The sequence below is a fragment of the Fulmarus glacialis genome, unplaced genomic scaffold, assembly GCF_000690835.1.
Source record: "Fulmarus glacialis isolate BGI_N327 unplaced genomic scaffold, ASM69083v1 scaffold4151, whole genome shotgun sequence".
In the NCBI taxonomy this organism is placed as follows: domain Eukaryota; kingdom Metazoa; phylum Chordata; class Aves; order Procellariiformes; family Procellariidae; genus Fulmarus; species Fulmarus glacialis.
The window spans coordinates 39540-59515 of NW_009194530.1; the positions used below are offsets into that span (position 1 = coordinate 39540).

General features: G+C 35.6%; 1 protein-coding gene across 3 annotated transcripts in view; it reads right to left on the minus strand.

Moving 5' to 3' along the window:
* The window catches only part of REPS1 (RALBP1 associated Eps domain containing 1), a 51674-nt gene that overhangs the window by 20025 nt on the left and 11673 nt on the right, over nt 1-19976 (minus strand). For 2 of the 3 annotated variants that reach the window (XM_009587780.1, XM_009587779.1), the window contains exons 3-8: nt 17362-17515; nt 10776-10903; nt 10124-10286; nt 9752-9815; nt 8724-8878; nt 2591-2712 (exon numbers count right to left, since the gene is read on the minus strand). In XM_009587780.1, the coding sequence (XP_009586075.1) occupies nt 2591-2712; nt 8724-8878; nt 9752-9815; nt 10124-10286; nt 10776-10903; nt 17362-17515 (786 nt within the window). The remainder of the gene's footprint in view (nt 1-2590; nt 2713-8723; nt 8879-9751; nt 9816-10123; nt 10287-10775; nt 10904-17361; nt 17516-19976) is intronic. The other variant, XM_009587777.1, reaches the window with a different exon arrangement.

The following is a 19976-nucleotide window of genomic DNA, read 5'->3' on the forward strand; positions in this document are numbered from 1 at the left end:
GGACATTTATTACTTGTCCTCAGGCTCCCCAGCTGGGCACAGACAAATGAACACCAACAGCTTCTGACTGCTCTGGGGAATATGCTGTTTGTGCTCCATCCTGAAATACTACCAGAAGCCAGTTACTGCTAATTCCCTGGTTAATAGAAAGCTACATATATTAAGGATCTACCAGACTGCATCTCAAACGCTGTGCAAGGTTTAAGAGCACTGACACTACAACTGATTAGCTAGGATAAACCACTAGCTGAAACTAAAATACTTGTCTTTTAGACTTGCAAAAATCTTTCAAAAATACTTTCAAAAGGTTAATTACTAAAAAATAAAACTCACAACAACCTGAACTGTTACTAAAAGAACACCAAGACATTTCAAACAAGTTGTGAACTCAAAAGCGAATCTCCGTATTTGTGTCACAGCTAATATGACCATATGACACTAGACTGTTTTCAACAAAAAATGAATAGGCTTTTCAATTTTTTTTAAGCTCTCAGAACTAAGGGCTCAGCCTTGAGACTGGATGGAAAAGATGTCTGAAGTGAGAAAGAAGTGATGAGTGAAGAGATGAGAATGTGAAGCATATAGTATCCAGAGTTAGGTGGATTTTTATGGTGCTCTTTATTCTGAAGTTTGAGATAGATGCTTTGGGTCCATACTTGTGAGCTTACAGTAACTGAGCCTGGCAACTGGAATCTAAAAATCAACTAGAAAGAACAGAGTAACCAACAGTTTTGGAACTAACGGGGATGAAACTGCCTAGGAAGGCAGATAATCCAAAGATGCATAGTTTTTTCAAGAAATTCATTTGTTGATGACAGTTGTAAGAGGTTCAAAGAGGAAAAAATTAGACTGGTGCCTGCAGGAATACCAAAATTTTTTTCACGGCATTAAAACCTTGAGGACTTTGACCTGACTCATGACGAAAAGAAAAGGCTGAGGAGCAAGAAGCATGCAGAGCAATATAGCTGAGAAGTCAGAAATTCCTTTGTGTTAGAACAAAAAACTTTTAACATTTAGTAAATGTTCAACTCCTATTTTAGTATAGTTAGTATTTGGTAGTATATTTAGTGTGAGAACTTCTCCAAACCTCTTAAAAGTTTTAGTAGATTTTCTATCTGAATGGACAAAGTCAGTATTGTAAGACAAGATTTTGGCTGATAGAATTGTCATTAACTTTGTTCCACTAGTGCAATTATCCTATTCAATTAGTTTGAGTTCCATTGGACACCGAAGGAATCTGTTCAACTATGATGCAGCTTACCAAATGATTAGCTTATTAAATCTTTATTGCAAACATGAGGGAATGTATCAATGCAAATTTTAATACAGTTGCAGACATTTGCAGCTTTTCAGCAACAACTGAGTATCTGCTCGCCTCCCTCCTAAAACATAGCTTCCTACCAGCGGTCTAAGAGTCACTCTGTCAAATAGATCAACTAAGAATCACTAAATCATTTCCTACATTTTTTATTTGGTACGGACATCACCGCAAGGCTAGCATTTGCCCTTAAAAGGAACAGCAGACTTTACAAAGTCCTTCCTCCTGAAAGACGAAGAAAGTTTCCTCTGCTCCTAACTTTAATCCTAAAAATTTGCTTATTTTCTGTTTCATACTGACTCTCCTTTGGTTTGTCTAAATCTTTTACTAACAATCGTCTATTCACTTGAAGCCTAACGAAGAAAGAAGAGAGCCATAAAAAACTCCTTCCCTTTTTTTCCCCCCCCTTATAATAAAAAATAAGCCTACATCATCTTTGTAGTATGGTTGCAGTCAGGAACTCATTTGAGTCTCTGAAGTAGCTCTCAGAATAAAACATTGGTTTATTCTAAGTCACAAAGGCAAAAATGTTAAAACAAAGCAACAAGAAAAACTCTAGGAGCAATCCCTTACATTTGTGAGAAAAAAAATCCTGTTTGGTAACTTCAGTTTCAAATTCTGACAAAATACAGCTTTACTATATAAGACTGCTTATACAGCAAATATGTATGGTAAAGGACAATAAAGCAGCAGTACATAACAGCAAAAATTTAAAATGTAAATAAATTCAGCCAGCGGTTGGTTTCAGATTCAACTTTGAGTCTCTGCTTCTGAAACAAACCTAGAGCTATGACTTCTCTACATTACTGGTGAGATATTTTATATTTCAGGGTAAAATAATCTCCAGAAATAAGTCTCAATGTCCAGATCCGTCAGAAATTTATTTTGACGTTTTGCAAAAGTGTTTGTTGAAGGGCAAAAGCCCTTCAGAGGTAACAAAAAACCCAACCAAAAACCCACCCGAAAAAAAATCAAGAATGAATTCAACTTCTCCAATAAATAATATGAGATCATTTTGTGATTAATATAAAGCTTAATTACCATTAATGACAACATTTTAAACAGTAGCTAATCTCATAATGAGATAGAAAAATCAGAAGGAAAATATTACCTTTTTTTACAATTTAACATGTGTAGAACCTTCCTGTGTCTATTGTCTTGTTGAACTTTTTCACAATTTGTGATCAACAATCCACTTATGATGAATAATGGATGCATACACAATTTAGTTATTGACTGGCAATGAAATAACTCGTAAATAAAAGTGCTAACCTCACTGCTCTGATTCAATTCTGGCCAGGTCTGGTTTAGGGATGGCATTGATGGAGACTTGCTTGGAGGTGCTTCTGCTGGAGAGCTGGAGTAACCTACCTCACCAGTCTGTTCCCCAACTTCTGAAATGACAGGAATCACTATAAACCAAAATCAGGAATTGCATTCAGTTTATTCTCAGAAGAGCTGCTCACATCTCATGGAAAGTGCAAAGTACCCTTTGGTTTCATCTTCTCCAAATAAATACTTAGCAGCAGACAAAAAACATTCATTCAAGTCAAACATACTATTTATCAGGTGCTACTCTTATTTTGAGGATCTTTCTAAAAAAATGGACCTTGAAGACGACTCTGTACCATACTATGTCCTGGTACTTAGGAGTTTTGAATAGCATTTTTAGATTTTGATTACATGTAGAAATAAATATAATTCATTCTTACATTATGAGAAAATAACTTCACACTGATATTTATTACATCAAATCCAGCACCGAGAAGTTTATCTTACAGAATAAAATACTTTCTTATATGAAAGGTTAAAGCAAAACCAGTATACCAATGCAAACACAAACCCAAAATATGAAAACCATTCCCTTAGATTATTCCCCAAAGAATATTTCAAGTTTTAAGCCTCCTTACTAAAACAATGGTGTTCCCATTCACTACATTTTGCAAATTGAACAAGTCTAGCAGCTGTCACGTTGCAACTGTACATTGTTACTGTTACTTCAGTTTTCCCTGAGCTTTCAGCAAGTACAGTCCCTTGCAGAAGCACTCCTCCTTCAGAGTTGTACAAATTTTCATGATGCAGCACACTTATTTTTGTTCTGTTCAAACTATAAGAGAATTGAGTAAAATCTGAACAGCAGATTAAGCATTCTGCATAACACAGTAAAATCGTGCTTACAGTGTCTTCTACTTTGCTAGACACCGCAATACAAGCTAAAGCAATGCCTTGAAAGCCTCAAAAAACTGAAGTTCAGATTACAAATGTATAACGTAAGTAACAGGAACAGTTGAAAGAGTGACTGATAAGTAGCTAGACATATTAACAAGATGTTTGTAATCCAAAGAATTAGAACTCTGAACAAGACAAAATACTGCACAAGAGGAAAGATGGCTTAATTAAATTACCATTTATAAGAACTGCTTAATAGATAAGTGATTGAAGACGACTGCCACAAGAATGCGTGATACGCTGTACCAAAAATTGATTAAAATTTATAAAAAGGTCTGGTTTCAGGCTCCTGAAGAGCTTAACTCTGTAGCCTGCTCTTCTGCTATGACAGCTCAATATTCTGTCTGCTGTCTTCCATTCAGAAGAAACTCATAACAAATCCAGTGTCAAATTGAGCTGTATGGCATGTGGGAGTGGAGGAGGCATATGTGTGTGGTGGTGTAAAACTGGCACCAACAAAAAGTTTGAACTGAAAACACTTGAATAGTCAATGGTGACCAACTGCACCCTTGAAAACCAACAACAATCCATTATTGTCTCCAAAGTGCTGCTGGGGACAGCAAGAGGCACCGCCTAAAAAGAATAGCCAAAACAGTGAAGTCCAGAAAGAAATTAATTGTCCCATGTTGAGGTCAGGGAAGGCTGAGGTGCTACTGACATGAAAAAAGTCACACAAAGAAACCAGAAACTCATCAAATTTTCAAAGGTCTTGTAAACTTCCTGTAAATACCTAGGCATCAGGTTGAGACTCAATGTTCCCAAAACTGTGCCCAGCACTTAGCATCTTCTACTACTGTCCTTTAGGGAAAATGGCTTTACAAATTATTCAAGATAGAAACTGCATCTAATACCTGCTTCAGGCAAAAAGCATCTGGCAATAAAAAACAGGCTACATCAAGCTGATATTTACAGGCCCAATGATGTCACCAAGTAGCCAAGATGGCATGCTGTGGTCATTGTACACAAAATAATATACTAAGTTCAAAATATGCCAGTGGTAATGTTTTGGGGATGCATATTGCATATCAATTGCTCTCAAGTGTAATATGAGTAAGAATTTTCTGAGTTAAGAAAACCACTCAAAATCCTCATTTCCACGGTGGTGCAGTAGATAACTGAACTAACTACTAGTGTTAAATAAACACAAGGTCAAAAGATAAGGCTGAAAACTGCTGTGGATAGACTATGCCGCTACCTGTAATTCATGGAATTTTGCAAATATGCATAAGACACCTATGGAAAACTTTGGGGGTTAAAGTAATTAAGTTGTGTAAGACACAAAGCATGGCAGATTCTTTTTCTTACAAAGAAATGGCATTGTTGCAGCAGCCCAAACAAAAAACAAATTCACAGAAAAGCAAAACTTGCTCTGAGTTTTGTAAAGGATTGGTAGCTTTTACTAACTGAGATAAAATTGAGTTTAAAGAAAAATATTCACATTTATTTACATAATAGGAAGTGAGACTAGTACTCTTTTCAGCTGCAGATCATAAATTTTCCCAAGACAGATGCAGATGCTATCAACAGTATTCAATTCATAAAATAAATATATAAGCACTTAGAGAAGTATTTGCACAACTGCCTGACTTCATGCTCCCATTTTCATTCACTGCAGTTTTCTTCTACAGGCTGTTCTTACGCAGACAGATCTTGCTCATTCTGAAGAGCTGACATTATCTATCTACAAATACCACAACACAACGTTAAATCTTAAGTGGAGCTGCTGCAATCCAAATAATTCTTTGAGGTATTTGATCCAATTCAAAATACTAAAACCATTCAAACGTATTGTAGAATTACCACATTATTCTAAGAACTTAGAACACCTCATTTCTCTCCCTAGCCAGCAGAAAGATATCAGCACCTCATTTAACATTTTTTTCTATTAAAATTCTGTAGGAGCATAGTGCTATACCAGAAAAATGACCAAATATATAAATGCCTTATTATACAATAGGTCTATGTCATGTCAGAGAAATACATATCCCTGATCATGAAACCAGATGCAAGACAAGACCAATATGTTAACAGGTTTGTGAGAGTTGGTCACATAGTAGATTCACAGCAGCTGATGAGGGAGAGGCTGCCAGAGTAGACCACAAGGGTTCTTCCCTCCCTCTGTCTGAATAGAGACATAGGGTGCAAGGAGCCTTTACTTTTCTTTCTGCTGGCCACTAGTTCAGAAGTCAAAATGGAAAGAGACAGCAAGTTTCAAGATCAGAGCAGAAGCATGGAAGATCAAAGGGAAAGTTTCTAACAAAAGGACAGAATTAATAAGGGTATTGTTACCACTTTTAAACTTATTGTTAACCATCTTGCACATTGGTTTAGAAAGACATTCAAATAATTCACCTTTTTGAACAGTTTGAAAGTATGTTATTCACCCTGAGACTTCTTCAGTCAGCAGAAAATCACTAACAATTTCTTTCTCTGAGAAAGTTGTATCCCATGAAAAAAGTGCACTCAAAAAGACACTCCAATGCCATACTTTACAGTTTCTGTTTCTGAGAAGGCTGTTGGAAGCAAGCTTTACTGAAATACAGTTTTTATGGGAACTAAAAAGAAAAAATTATTATAGAAATTTAACTGTTTGATCTTTCTAGGCTGTTTTACAGTCCTTCAGTTGAATCCATGTAATTTAACATGCACATTAGTCTGCATATAGACCTATGAGTAACTTTTAATTTAGATTAAAATAATAAGTGTATACTGGAGATTTGGACTGTTGTAACTACAAGTAAAACTATAGTCAAGTCAATATAACTTCTCCTGAAGTCTTTTATTCAACATACAAGTTTTGGTGATAAATCATGTTAGATGCTAGAAAAGATTTGCTATTTCCAATGCTGGAGGCCCAAATTAAAAAAACAAAACAAAACAAAAAACCAACACAACAAAAAACAAACCAAAAAACCAAAAACTAGTTAATTGGATAAAACTCCACAAGTTTGCAAGAACTGTCACTTTTCATTGTAGCTATTAATAACAGCAGAATCAAGTACCAATCAGAACAGCTTACACAGCATGGTAACCTTTTAACATTCACTAAAACAGGGTAATTTCCCTTTAATACCAGAGGGAAAAACTTTTTTTTTTAATACTTTTAAAAGTAGTTTTTCCTCAAATTTAAAGACCACTTCGTACCTCATGAAAATAAGTCACAAAGTTTTACATTAACAAAGTTGCCTGTAAAATAAGAACAATAAACATACACATAACACTTTTTGGTTTAATGTCCAATTTATAAAGTTTCTAGACAACTCCAGTTAAACAATAAAGGCCTTGAAATCTACTACCAATAAAGGCAGTAGAAGATCAGGTAGAGATATAGTTGTTGGTTGTTTTTTTTTTTTTTCAAAAACTAACAATGTTTTATACAAATAAATTTTACTCCATTTCCTATCAAGATTTTTGCTTGGTCATCCCCTTAACACAAAAATAAACAGAATGAATAGGTTTTAGACACTTAATAGGTATTCACCCAATTAATTGTAGATATTTCTTATGAGTATCTTTGTCATAGTAAAATGCTTACTCATATTGAAAACACTTCAGTTGCAGCTGACTGCTGTTGGAAAGGTTCTTTGAGGAGCCAAGCTACTCCCACAAAAAATGGTTTAATTATTAAAGCAGAGGTAGTAAGAGCCACAGTATCTAGCTTAAGAACTCATCAATAATTGTCAGATGAAAGTCTCTGACATCCTACAAACACAGTATGAAGAGATCCCCTTTGAAGTATATAGTAAAAAGAAATGAAATTCTAGGAAATCATAGTACCTGTGAACCCACAGTATAATCTGACTTTCCAAGCAAAGACTGCTTGTTAAAAAGTATTTTAAGCAGTTTTAAAATATTCAGTTTCCTTTATCTGTTTTAAAATAAAAAAGAAAGATGGCCACAAGCGTCCTGTTTTTAAACACTACTTTTACATGGAACAGTAGTTTGCTTTTCAGTTAGGGGACTGAGTTTTTGGCACATATGAACAAGCAGAACTCATGCATTCAATGGCTACCTGGGAGCATACGAAGGTGTCCTGATTTTGGCTGGGATAGAGTTCTTCCTAGTAGCTGGTATAGTGCTGTGTTTTGGATTTAATATGAGAATAATGTTGATAACATACTGATGTTTTAGTTGTTGCTAAGTAGTGTTTACAGTAGTCAAGGACTTTTCAGCTTCCCATGATCTGCCAGGTGCACAAGCAGCTGGGAGGGAGCATAGTCAGGACAGCTAACCCAACTGGCCAATGGGGTATTCCATACCATATGACGTCATGCTCAACATATAAAGCTGGGGGAAGAAGAAGGAAGGGGGTGAGTGAAGGTGTTTGTCTTCCCAAGTAACCATTACACGCGATGGAGCCCTGCTTTCCTAGAGATGGCTGAACACCTGCCTGCTGATGGGAAGTAATGAATGAATTCCTTGTTTTGCTTTGCTTGTGTGCATGGCTTTTGCTTTACCTATTAAACTGTCTTTATCTCAACCCACAAAGTTTTCTCACTTTTACCCTTCCGATTCTCTCCCCCATCCCACCGGGGGGGAGTGAGCGAGCGGCTGGGTGGGGCTTAGTTACCAGCTGGGGTTAAACCACAACAAAAGATAAAGGACTATGCACAGAAAGACTAGGTGCCAAAGCAATGGAGGATAAATCCTACTGTCAAGTCAGGAGTAGAATTAAAAAAAGTCTGTGCTACCAATCCTGTACTTTTAAACTACACAGTCCTATCTCTGGCATTGAATCTGGGAATATTTTAAAAGTACCTTCAAGACTTAGAAACTCATGATATATTTTCAGAAATGAGAGTGAACAGAAAGCATATTCATTTGAAAGCAAGTTTGAAGCATAGCTGGATTGGGAATTTGGAATACAATAGCTGATCATGAATAAAATCCATGCTCTGACAATTTTGTTTTCCTTAACCTTTGAAGGTGGCAGTATTTCCAAATGTAATAGTCAATATGTGTACTGTTCCTAAATAACATCTCCCTGTACAGAAATACGTATGTGCTCAGATTAGCTCTTAGCAATGATTAAGATTTCTAAAAATTGCACGTTGCTTTACTTCATACTGACTAATGCATTATGCTCATACAAACCTATAATTATCTGCTGATATACCGTAACCTCAACTATACCATCATTTGAAAATAGTGACATTTGTGTTGAAGCATGTCTTACCTGTTGAGTCTTCCAAATCAATCAGTTTGGGCATTAAACTTTCAGGCAACTTTTCTGGCAAATCATACCCATTCTTCCTAGCAACTACCAGATGAAATGCAGCACAGAATTCATCCAATGTCAATGCACCATCTTTATCAAAATCTGACAGTTCCCTAAAAAGGAAAACTTAGTATAAATAAAATTTCTTAACTATTATTTTATTTCCAAAAGAGATACTTCTGTTATGCTACTTGGAGGATCAAAGAATGCAGTTTATAGTTCATTTTACCCTATTAAACACTTCATATTAGTGTTACATGCTTTATTCTTCAAAGAAGATGAGCCTTCATTAATAACATTTCTTAGAGCTTAAAGATCATTTAAACCCACTTTTATCTGTCCAGGTTTTTAACTCATTTAAGACAGTACTACACAATATTATTGGCCTCAGATTTTTGGCAAAGTATATTAAAGAAATAATAGTGCTGAGGCCGCATGATTTATTTTAAATGGGAAAATACCTGAATTAGAAATCATTACACTGAAAGAAAGATCAAATCTGCCGAGGTAAGCCATTTAATGATAGCATGCAATGATGCAGTATGAATTCTACAATACAATGAAGTACAAGCTTTGCACCAAGTCAAAACTAAATTTGTCATCTAGTCCCACTAAGTACATTTAAAAATATTTGCATCTGTACATTTCATTTAAACTTACTTAGACTTGAATAAATAAATACAGATAAGGAATTAATTCTTTAAATTTAAATGCATCTTTAACAATAAAAACCTCAAATAAATTATTTCTTACTCTGAAATGTTTGAAATTTCTTCAACAGCTCAAAATGCCTTGTAAATAGTGCCAGCCTAGACCCGTTAAAGCCCACTAAAATAATATTGGCATAAATGTAAGTAGGACTGAACATACTAGAGTACTAATGAAATTTCACTTAATAACACCTTTTAGTAAGTAGATTATTAGATGACTGCCAGATAGCTGTCATCTTTCTAAATAATTATCCCAAATAAAGACACATCACTTACCAAATATGAGAAAGTTCAAGAATAGGTAGTTTTGACTTAGTGAAAAATTCTTTAGCTGCAGATCCTGAAAAATTACAACAACCATTTTTAATATCTAAAGCAAGTTAAATCATTAGAAGACTTAGAGTTATAGTAAAGGAGATGAGCTATTTAGCAAAGGTTTTGGGAAAAATGGCACTAATTACTAGGGTTAAACAAAGGAAAAAGGCAAATTAGTTTCAAGTCCTTTCTTGAATTATACTGGACTTTACAAGAACATTATCAGTAAAATGCAGAACTTACTTCAAAATGGTACGTAAACCTAAGTAAACAACAAAGTCTTTGTAACAGAACTGCTGCACCCACAATCATATTTTTTAAAGAGTAACTTACCTGGTATAAATCCATTTAGATCAGGCTGAATGGTTTTAAACTGATTAACATAATACTGCCTTTGTTCATCAGTTATTTTCCAGGGGTCATCGTAACTACTTGATTGCCTACGAATTTCATTTGTTGTTGTAGCTGATGCTACAGTTCGTACTGTTGTCTGGTCCTGAAATGAAATATTTTTCCTCAGTATTATCTACCTAAAATGCTTCTATGAATTCTCAACTTCTTGCCTTCAAAAAATAAAGCATAGTTAAATCTCACAGTAGTTTAAAAACTGCAGGGAACTATCAGCAGATTGCATCTATAGAATAATGACAGGGTATTTTTGCACACTGATACATAAGGATAGGAATGACTGCAGGTATGTAAGCAGAAAAAAAAGTATGGCACGTATGCAAAAAAGCTAAACACAAATGTTTTAAAGTCATAATTGTTGACATTTTTTAAATTAGTAGCTTTCAGTTAATCATTCCAAATGAAGTCAACTCAATGAAACAAGTATCTGTTGGGTAAATAGCACTGAACAGACTACAGCACAGATACACAGTAAACATCTGCAATGAAAATTATTAAAAAAAAAAAAGAAAAAAGAAAAAAAGGATTGCAACATCAATCTGAATGAAGCAAATCAAATACCAATAAAGTGTCACACCTGGACAGAAGCAGGATGCATGGCTAAAAGAGCACTGGTTGGTGGGGTATCTGCAAAACTGACCCAATTTTCTTGATGGGGAGGTGGTGAATGGCCAGACCATATGGGATCACTAGAAGTAGATGAGCCTGAAAGTAGAAGAAACATTTCCTTTCAAAAGACAACCTTAAAAACTGAGTAAGAACTATGGATATGGAAAGCAGTTAAAAAAAAAAAAAAAATCCTGAAACATATGCTCCTGTCAGGGAGATACACACTTGTAGAATGGTAAAGAAAATGAAAACCAAATTGCACCAGGGTGACAAAGTTCCCCTCCTGACAACTCACTCCTGTAGATTTTCACCTTAGGCCGGCTTAAATCTGTACTAAAAAGACAGAAGTGAGGAACAAGCTTATTGCAACATGTGTAAAATCTAAATTCTGTTTTACCCATTTAATGGGTTTTGAATGAGTTAATTAATACTCCACATTTTCACTTAATTGAAATAAGCAACACGTGTATGGACAACTATTTAAAAGTGGCATATGATATTAGCATGCAACTTTATTATCATTATTATTAATTTTTTTCCTTTTTTAGGTTTTAGTTTACCACTCAAAGCACAAGGCCTTAGAAATCCCTCTTAAGAATCAGGCTTTTTGGCACAGATAAGTTTTTTTTCTAAATTATTTCTAAACTAACTTAACTCAGTTGCCTAAAAACAGTCCAAGAATAATAAAGGCATCCTTATAGAGTGCTGACATCTGCCACATATTAACTATCTGGAACACAGTAATTGAGATTCACCCAGTGCCTTGTTATAATCTACTTCTGAAGTACTGCTGATGGTCAACATCTTAATATTAAAATAATGATGAAGCAACTATAGAAAGATTTGGCCACCCACTGCTCTATGTACAAACCCCCCAAAATTCTCTTAAATTGCAGTTGCAAATTAAAAATTTAAGGAACTCTGATCAGAGGGAAAACAAACCATCTAGAACAAGTCTAGAAGAATCCCAGTAATCCATTCTACTCCTTGACTCCTAAAAGAAATGCTGAACTCCTTAAATCTAAACAGCAGTTGTGAAACTGATTACTTTAATCTACTCTGCTTGCACAACTAAATGCTTTCTCTTGAAATATGTTGAAGTCATACTTAGATAGGAACTTCTGCCTCATATGTAGAAGTAAATTTCCTTTAAAAGGCAGGTCAACTTCTTGTAAGTTTCTGTAAGCCCTCCACACAACCCACAAACAAGAAATATGACATTAATATCATAATTTTAATCCTGACACTAAGATCCAAACTGAAGCAATAAAACCCAAGGATTCATTGTCAAGATGCTGACTAAAAACATTGCTATGAGAAGTCCATTTATATACAGGTAATCTATTTAAGAAGCTGACAAATATCAACAATTTCAGGTTCTTGGAGACTGATGACACTATTAGTCCACAATTTGCAGTGAACAGAGTGAAGGAAATCTGAGAATCAGTGAGGCGCACTAAGGGCTAACATCTAAAGTGACAGTAACATTGTTAGTATACAAAATTGCTATTTAATATCTGGCAGTATGCAATTACTCTTTCATTCCATAAATGACCTTTTTCCTAGGAGAAAGTAATGAGAGAAATGCTTAGAACTGGTTTATCTTTGCTCTTCTCCTACGTACAACAGCCATAATTGTGCACAACACATTTAATCTTACATTACATAGAGTAAAAATTGAGATTTCCAGGGGGAGAAAGATTTTTTGAAGGAGGAGATAAGTCAAATATACAAAATGGAGAGGTTACATTATTTCTGAATTTCATAAAAATATAAGAATAATACCAAGGGGCTTTTTTTGGATTTTTGTTTTGTTTGGTTTTGTTTTTTTCTTTTTTTTTTTAAGTTAGCTTTACTAGGATAAAAAGCCACTATTAACTACTCCTTTTGTTCCCAAATTTGTCCTCCACTTCTGGAAGCTCCTGATGTGGCCTGGAGCTTCTAGTGACTTTATCCAAAATTGCTGAGAATAAAGGCAATGAGTTTGACAATGCTTTTTGCCTTGGGGTTCTTCTTCAGTAGCTGGCCTAACTCTAAAACACTAGAATGAAATGTGCAGAAAAGCTCAGAGTCTCTCTCCACCTAGTCTCTCTCAGCACAGGGCTAACAGACAGCAAGATTCAGACAAGTCCGTCCTGTCTCTCCTATGGATATGCCACACTCAAATTTTACTTTTGATACAATGGCTCTCCCCTTTCTGCCCCTCAGTCACTGACATTATTACCACTAACCTTATATATATTTACTCCGCCTTTATTTCTCCCAATAGCTTGTCTTAGTACAGTTCAATTTGTACCCCACTTAGCACAGCACCTCTTCCAAAGCAGTACTTTGACAGCAATGGAGATGCCAGTAGCACCAAATTGTCATACCTTCCGAGTACTTTACAAGTATTACAAGAACTGCTTCCTTTCTCTCCTGTTCAAATCACCCAACAAGAATACTCTTGCTTTACTGTTCCTGTTATTCACTCTGCGATGCAATGTTTTCAGATACAGGATGGGAAGGCTGGAGAACACTGGAGAAAGATTACTTTACTAGTAACTGTGAACACCTGGATCTATACACACAACACTGAGGTAGAAGGGAAGGTGGAAGAAAATTGGGTCACAGAGAAGACTCAGAAGAGTCAGTGTATTTTTATTTTTTTACGATTTGTAACCCAATGAAGAAACAACCTTCAAGGGTCTGTGTGCATTTTCATCAGTGAGAACACCATTAACAGCACTTTGAATGGAGAGTAGGCCTAAGACCAATTACCAGATTTGAACTAACTGGTGAAGTCTAATGCACTATGTTTAATATGAAGACCTAACTTGAATTCCTGTGGCTGCTCTATATCCTTCTCCTCTAGCTTGAATATCTTACCAACACATTGATAACTTGTGGAAAATGATCTCATTTCCTGTGATAGAAAAGTTACCCCCTCACTTTAAGCTACAAATCCAAGTGTAAGAAATGGTCTATCTAGATAACATCTGAGTAGCTTGTAACTATACAAATGTGGGTTTACTTACAGAGAACTAAATTTTCAACTAACTTTGTAAACTAGCAAGAGCTCTCCTTACCACCAATTCGTGACGAAACAAAACGAGAAGGTGAGTACAATTTTGGCAATAAGATAAAACGCTGTAGAGCTCTTTGCTCCCTCAATAATCACATCAAGGTAAGAATAATCCTTAAGTTGTAACAAGGCCGATTATCAACAGTTATTGAAGCAGTAACTAGGAGAAAAAGGACTATTCAGTCCCCTGCAAGCACAGTAAATATCTCAGGACCTAAAGATGCAAGTGAACTGTTAGCACAGTAGACATGTTCCACTTCTGTCCATGAAGTTTTCTGATTCTTGATTTCAGGAACTGCAGTAAAATCTCTCCCAACAAGGAAAAAAAAGTGTGGCTTAGGGCTGCAAGTTCTCATACATATTCGGACAACAAAACACAACTCTGATGTAATGACAAGGAAAGCTAACAGAGGTCCTACGACTGAACAGAAAACCCCAGATTTTTTGACTAGTTTGAAATCATTATTTGGCTACTACCAACATAAATGCTCTGCTTTGCTTCCAGTCCAGACAGACGACAAGGTAATAAAAAATAGTTTCCAGCCCCTATTCTGACATGCCACTCAACTACCACCTGGAGTGGGGAAGGAGTTCTTTCTCCCAAGTTTGTCACAGTCAGAATCCTTCTAGCAGCTGAAGTTGTAGTGCAAAATGAGCTGAAAAGGTAAAAGTATAAAGTATTTTTTTTCCTCTCTTGTAACTATAGGAATAAGACGCTCTCATCTCATATACAATTCTGTTTCCTACAAAGGGTTCAGTCATCCACTGTATCCGTCTATGAAGACTGATCTAGAAAAAATGTTAAAGAGATCAGAGATGCAAGCCAGAACTGAGACATAACAACATGATTTTTGAACAGCTTTATCTTAAATTGTTAAATCAAAGACACCTGGAAGACTTGAGACACTCAGGTTTTAGTAGAATTGACTCAGACATTTAAGGATGAGACCTGAACTAACTATAAACTTCATTCTATGCAGGTGATCAACGTCTGTCACTGAACTTTTAATTCCTGAAATTAAAGTAAAATACATGCACCCTTTGGGGCTCTCTTTACAAAAAGCCTTGAAGAAAGATGGTAACAAGCCTTGGCTTCTGATTTCAGGTCACTTATGTGTAAGCACACTGAGCTAGTCATGACAGTGCCTCAGAGTCCAGCTACTTATGAAGCATCGCTAACGCTATCCTAATTGAATTACTGGACAACACAGTGGCAAAAAATTTTTACAATCTAAATTCTTTTGCTCTGTTGAGATGAGAACAGGTTTTCTTCCTCAAGAAATTTGAGAACTACGGCTATAAGTTATGCTTACGACTTCTGACTTCTGATACAAGACAAGGGGTAAGATTTTTTAAAAACAACAATTGAGTCATTATCTAATAATTATTGTACAGTCCAATTGATACAGAAAGCCCTATTTAATGTTGTTCATGGTGGGAGTACGATGATGCACTGGAGTGTCTTTACTATGCGTAAGACAGAATCTTCCTGTTTAAAAACATCTTTCTCCAAACAAAAAAAATATGTTTTGATTTTTGTCCTTCTGGTTTAAGGCAACATGCTGTTTATTATTAGACCCATCAGAAACATTTTCACACTTGAGGTTCCATGCATTCAGTTGACAACCCCATTACCCGCAAACAATGTTTCACATAATGTGAAACACAAGCAGAGAGACCTGGGTTCTTACTTTTCTTGGATCACAAGTGAAATGGCATAGCCCTGCCTTAAATCCTACTGAAATAATATCATGTTAATTACCTCATTTTAATTACCTCAAATCACCTCATTTCTCAAGACCATCTCGCATCGGAATCAAGATGAGCTTGCAGTGCCAATTTGAAGAAAAGTAACGAACAGTCTATCTGGTTCTACCTAAATGTCAGCAGAACATCATTTTTCTAAAAATACTGTCCTTAAAAAGTAGGCTCAAGAGAGGAAAAAGAATGACGAACTGTCTACAACAGCTGAAATTCAAAGGAATAATTAATCATCTGCAGTGCAAAAGAATCACCCACAGTGAATCAGGATGACAATTTTTGTTAAACTAATATATGAAAATCCACTCTATCCATAGCATTGGCAGAACAGACAATCCTTCTATAACAGTATCTCCAAATTACTTTAAACACACTATGAATGTGTTTCAGTAGGGAATATAAAATTGATGAATATTGAGTTAGTTCAAAAATATTTTCAAACTACTGCTGAAAAATTTATCCATTAGACATCACAGGGAAAGCACTGCCAAACTGAAATATTAACATGGTATTTTTATTATTTTTAAGAGGACAATATTAAAAAAAAAAAAGTTACTTCTCCTGGAGTCCTTGACCTTCAGAAGTTAGAAATCAGCTACCAGACAAACTTATATTTCAGCTTTCAAGAAAAGCAAATCAACTAAACTATGCAAGAAAAAAGTCAACAAATTGGCTGCTGAAAAAATCACAATGCCTGGACTGAACCCTTAGAAGTGATTATATATGTAATGAGCAGACTAATAATCTTTATTTTTTTATTCTAAATTGACCGGCACTTACTAGCAAATAACATTCATGACACTGGCATAAACCTCTGCATACAACCCATTTCACTTCTAAAGTAAGTTTTATTTCCTTATCCAACCAATTCTAACAACAGAATCCCTGGTCCTGCATGGATACTTATAACTACAGAATGACCATAAATTGAAAGGTTACAGATCAATTTTGGACTACCACAACCGAAATCAACCAACCAACCACAGTTCAGTCTGAAACTACAGCCTACAAAATACAACATATTATTCAGCAGTATCATCAAAAACAGAATCTGAATTAGAATTGCTCCGCTGTTCCCAAATTTATTAAGTCTATCAGGTATCAGAAAACAGAACTTTTTGAAACATGAGATATTAAAAGGGAAAACTTTTAAAATCTGAGCACAGCGATACAAACAACAGGGAGGGTCTTCATGTTAAATGAAGAACAATAAAGGATGAAAAGCTGTACTGAAACTGAAACAACTGGTTCTACCTTGACAGACTGAAGATACAGTAGCTTCAGTTACGTTTACAAAAGCTTTAAAGAAAGCAAAAAAAAAATGTTAAGAGAATTAGTTGTTCTGACAATTCATCTAATTTACCAGAAATATAATTCAAACAACCAATACATTATCTGCTGCTTTCCCTTGAGCTCCCCATGTTTTTGGGTATACTGACAGTTCCTGCACAACTTCAGTAGGATGTCAGTTTTGTATTAGAAAACTTTCCACTGGGGAACTTTCATACTCAAACTCTAACCATTTCCGATACCACACTAAGAAATAGATCCGCCATATGCAAGACCACAGATTCCACAGTGCTGCCATACACACGAACATTTGAATCTGCAAGAAAGCTTCCAGGATTGGAAAATACAAAGATAAACTGCCCTGAACTCATTCAATATACTTATTTAAGAATTCCACAACTTTGGGTTACAGCTGAAGCATAACAGAAGACATTTATACCTGGTTGTGCTTCACTAAATGGAGCCCAAAAAGGCCCAGGTCCAGCAAGAGGTCGTTCATTATTCCCTCCGCTGGGATGGCGGTTGTGCTTCCTCCATGTATGTGGAGAGGTTGGTGGGGATTGCTGTGGTGAAACAACTGGAGATGTGGACTCCTAATAAAACAAAGGAACCTTTTAAGTTTTTTACTAAATGACTAAATACATAAAAGCCTATCTAAAACCATTACTTGTAGGAAAAACCATCACTGCAGTTAAAGTCTCATTTTAGAGAGTGAAAATTGTAGTACTTATTAAAATGAGGGAACAGGAGAAGTCAGGTACAGTATGACTGGAACTGGACACATTCGCTTCAAACATCATCACCTAATATATTTTTAACCTGGCATTCTTAAGACAACAGAATGCTGAGTTAAATGGCTTAGCTACAAAGGAAACTAAATTATAAGACTCACTTTCACTTGTGATAAAAGTTACATTTGAACCCAGGTCTCAAAAGAAAAGATTACTTACTGTACAACTTATTATCATACCTAATTTTCATCACGTGATTCACAATCAGTTACTTTCATTTAAAAAAACAGACCAGAATTAAACATTAAAAAAACCAAATCACTAGACAGGCCATTTTTTTTTTTAATATGCAAAAACATAGATGCAGTTTTTTCAAAGAATGATGCCATCTAGGATATACTTCTCTGCTGTCCAAATTACAAGGTAGTGTTGCACTGATGTTAAGGCTCAAGCTTCTCTTTAATCCCGTATTGTACTATATTCTCCCTGAACAGGTAGGAAAACAGAGAATCACACATGCAATTTCTACCTGGAATCAGTTCTCAGAAGACATTCAGATTACCAGATTATTCCATTTCAAATAAAATACAAAGGAAAAATAATTTATATTGTACAAAGTATTTATATAGTAGAAAGTAATTTTCTCCCTGTATCTAGATCTTTTGAAATTCCTGTTTGCCAGATCTCCCAATTTGAACTACATTGTATTAGTGAAAACAAGTACAAGAAAGCAAAGCTTGAACTCAGTTTCCTGAAAAGTAAAAACAAACCTAAAAATCTCAAAATCTGTTTCAGCAGTAGACAAGGAAAAAAGTTTGGTACTCTGTGTTAACATACTATCAAGTACCAACAGCCAGACTGACCACAGACTTCCACGTGATTCCCAAAACTGAACTGGTTTTCTTTGCTGAATATTCGAGGGTCATTATGCTTTTAAATCAATATTACACCTGCAAAAGTCTAGAAGTCAATGAGAAAGTGCCATAAACAAACTCTTCTCCATGCAAGGTACATACTAAAACTACATGCATCCTAACAAAAATGTTTTAGGGGCATGATTACTGGTTACTTTCTAATGTGTTGATGCAAAATTTCACTTTTCCCCCCACTCTGATTTTCATATTTCCTGGGATACAGGGCCAACCTGGTTGATTCTGCAACTGAGGTATTTTCTGAAAGTTCTCACCATTGAGTCAGATTTCTTTAAAACAAATTCCTAGGCCACAAGATTTTGAACTTTCCATTCAAAGCATTTAAATGATGCCCATATGTATTGGCAAGGAGTTTTACAAAGTAGCTGAGAGCAGTACTAGTTCACTTCAACTTTTAATTCAGGGACCAGCTGATTGCACAAAGTCACTGTTTTTCCACAGTACCTCCACCAGTTCAAGATCTTTTGTTGCAGTTACATGCCTTTCTGAAATTTGCCTGAAGATTCCTCCTCTTAACATCTTACTTGACAAGGAATTTATTTTAGATGACAGTACATTCCTACTCTTACAGCTACATGGGGGCAAGAGGGGAAGGAGTGAGGGCATCCAGAATGCCACTTGCAGGCTGAAGCTAGAACCGAGGTTGAATGGTTAGTCCGCTTAGCATAGTGCAACAGGTGCTAGGAGAACCATGATGATGCATCACTGAAATCAATGAAAAGCTTTCTCTTCCATTGGCTTTTATACAAGCCATCTTTTATCAAACAAGATTTGAAGGATGTTTGAATTTTCAGACAAAATACCGTAAGTAAACCTAGGGAAAGCTATGCTTGGTCACAGACACTATTAATTTACTCCAGTACTCTTAATCTGGTAAGTCAGATGGTCCAGAAAGACACAGAAGAAAACCTGAGGCAGACAAATGTATGATAGTCTACCTAAAGAAAACCACTCACTACTTCTAGTGTGAGTGTTCACTGCATGTGAACATTAAAACTCTTGACACATAGTCCTCATGAAACAGCCTTGCCCTAATGAAGCTTACAACTGTCACTATTGAGTAAGCCTCCATCTAACATTTGGCCTTATGCTCAAGGCATAGGAAGAAGTTGTAAATATGATCCTCAACTTAAATTCTTCTAATTGTTTACGTGTGGTTCATGTGATTCTGTAAAGCAGGTAATAACAGTAATCAGATCATCAGAAGTACAAGCATAACAAATAATTAACTTCGTTCTCAATGTTCCAGTCAATGTTATATCAGAATTCTGAACTTTTACAGATTTCTCGCAATTGATTTGGAGCTTCAGCTTACAGACTCCAAAATTATTAAACAGCAAAAGCACGTCATCAACTCTGATGTCAAAAAACTTCTGGAAGAGGGACAAGCC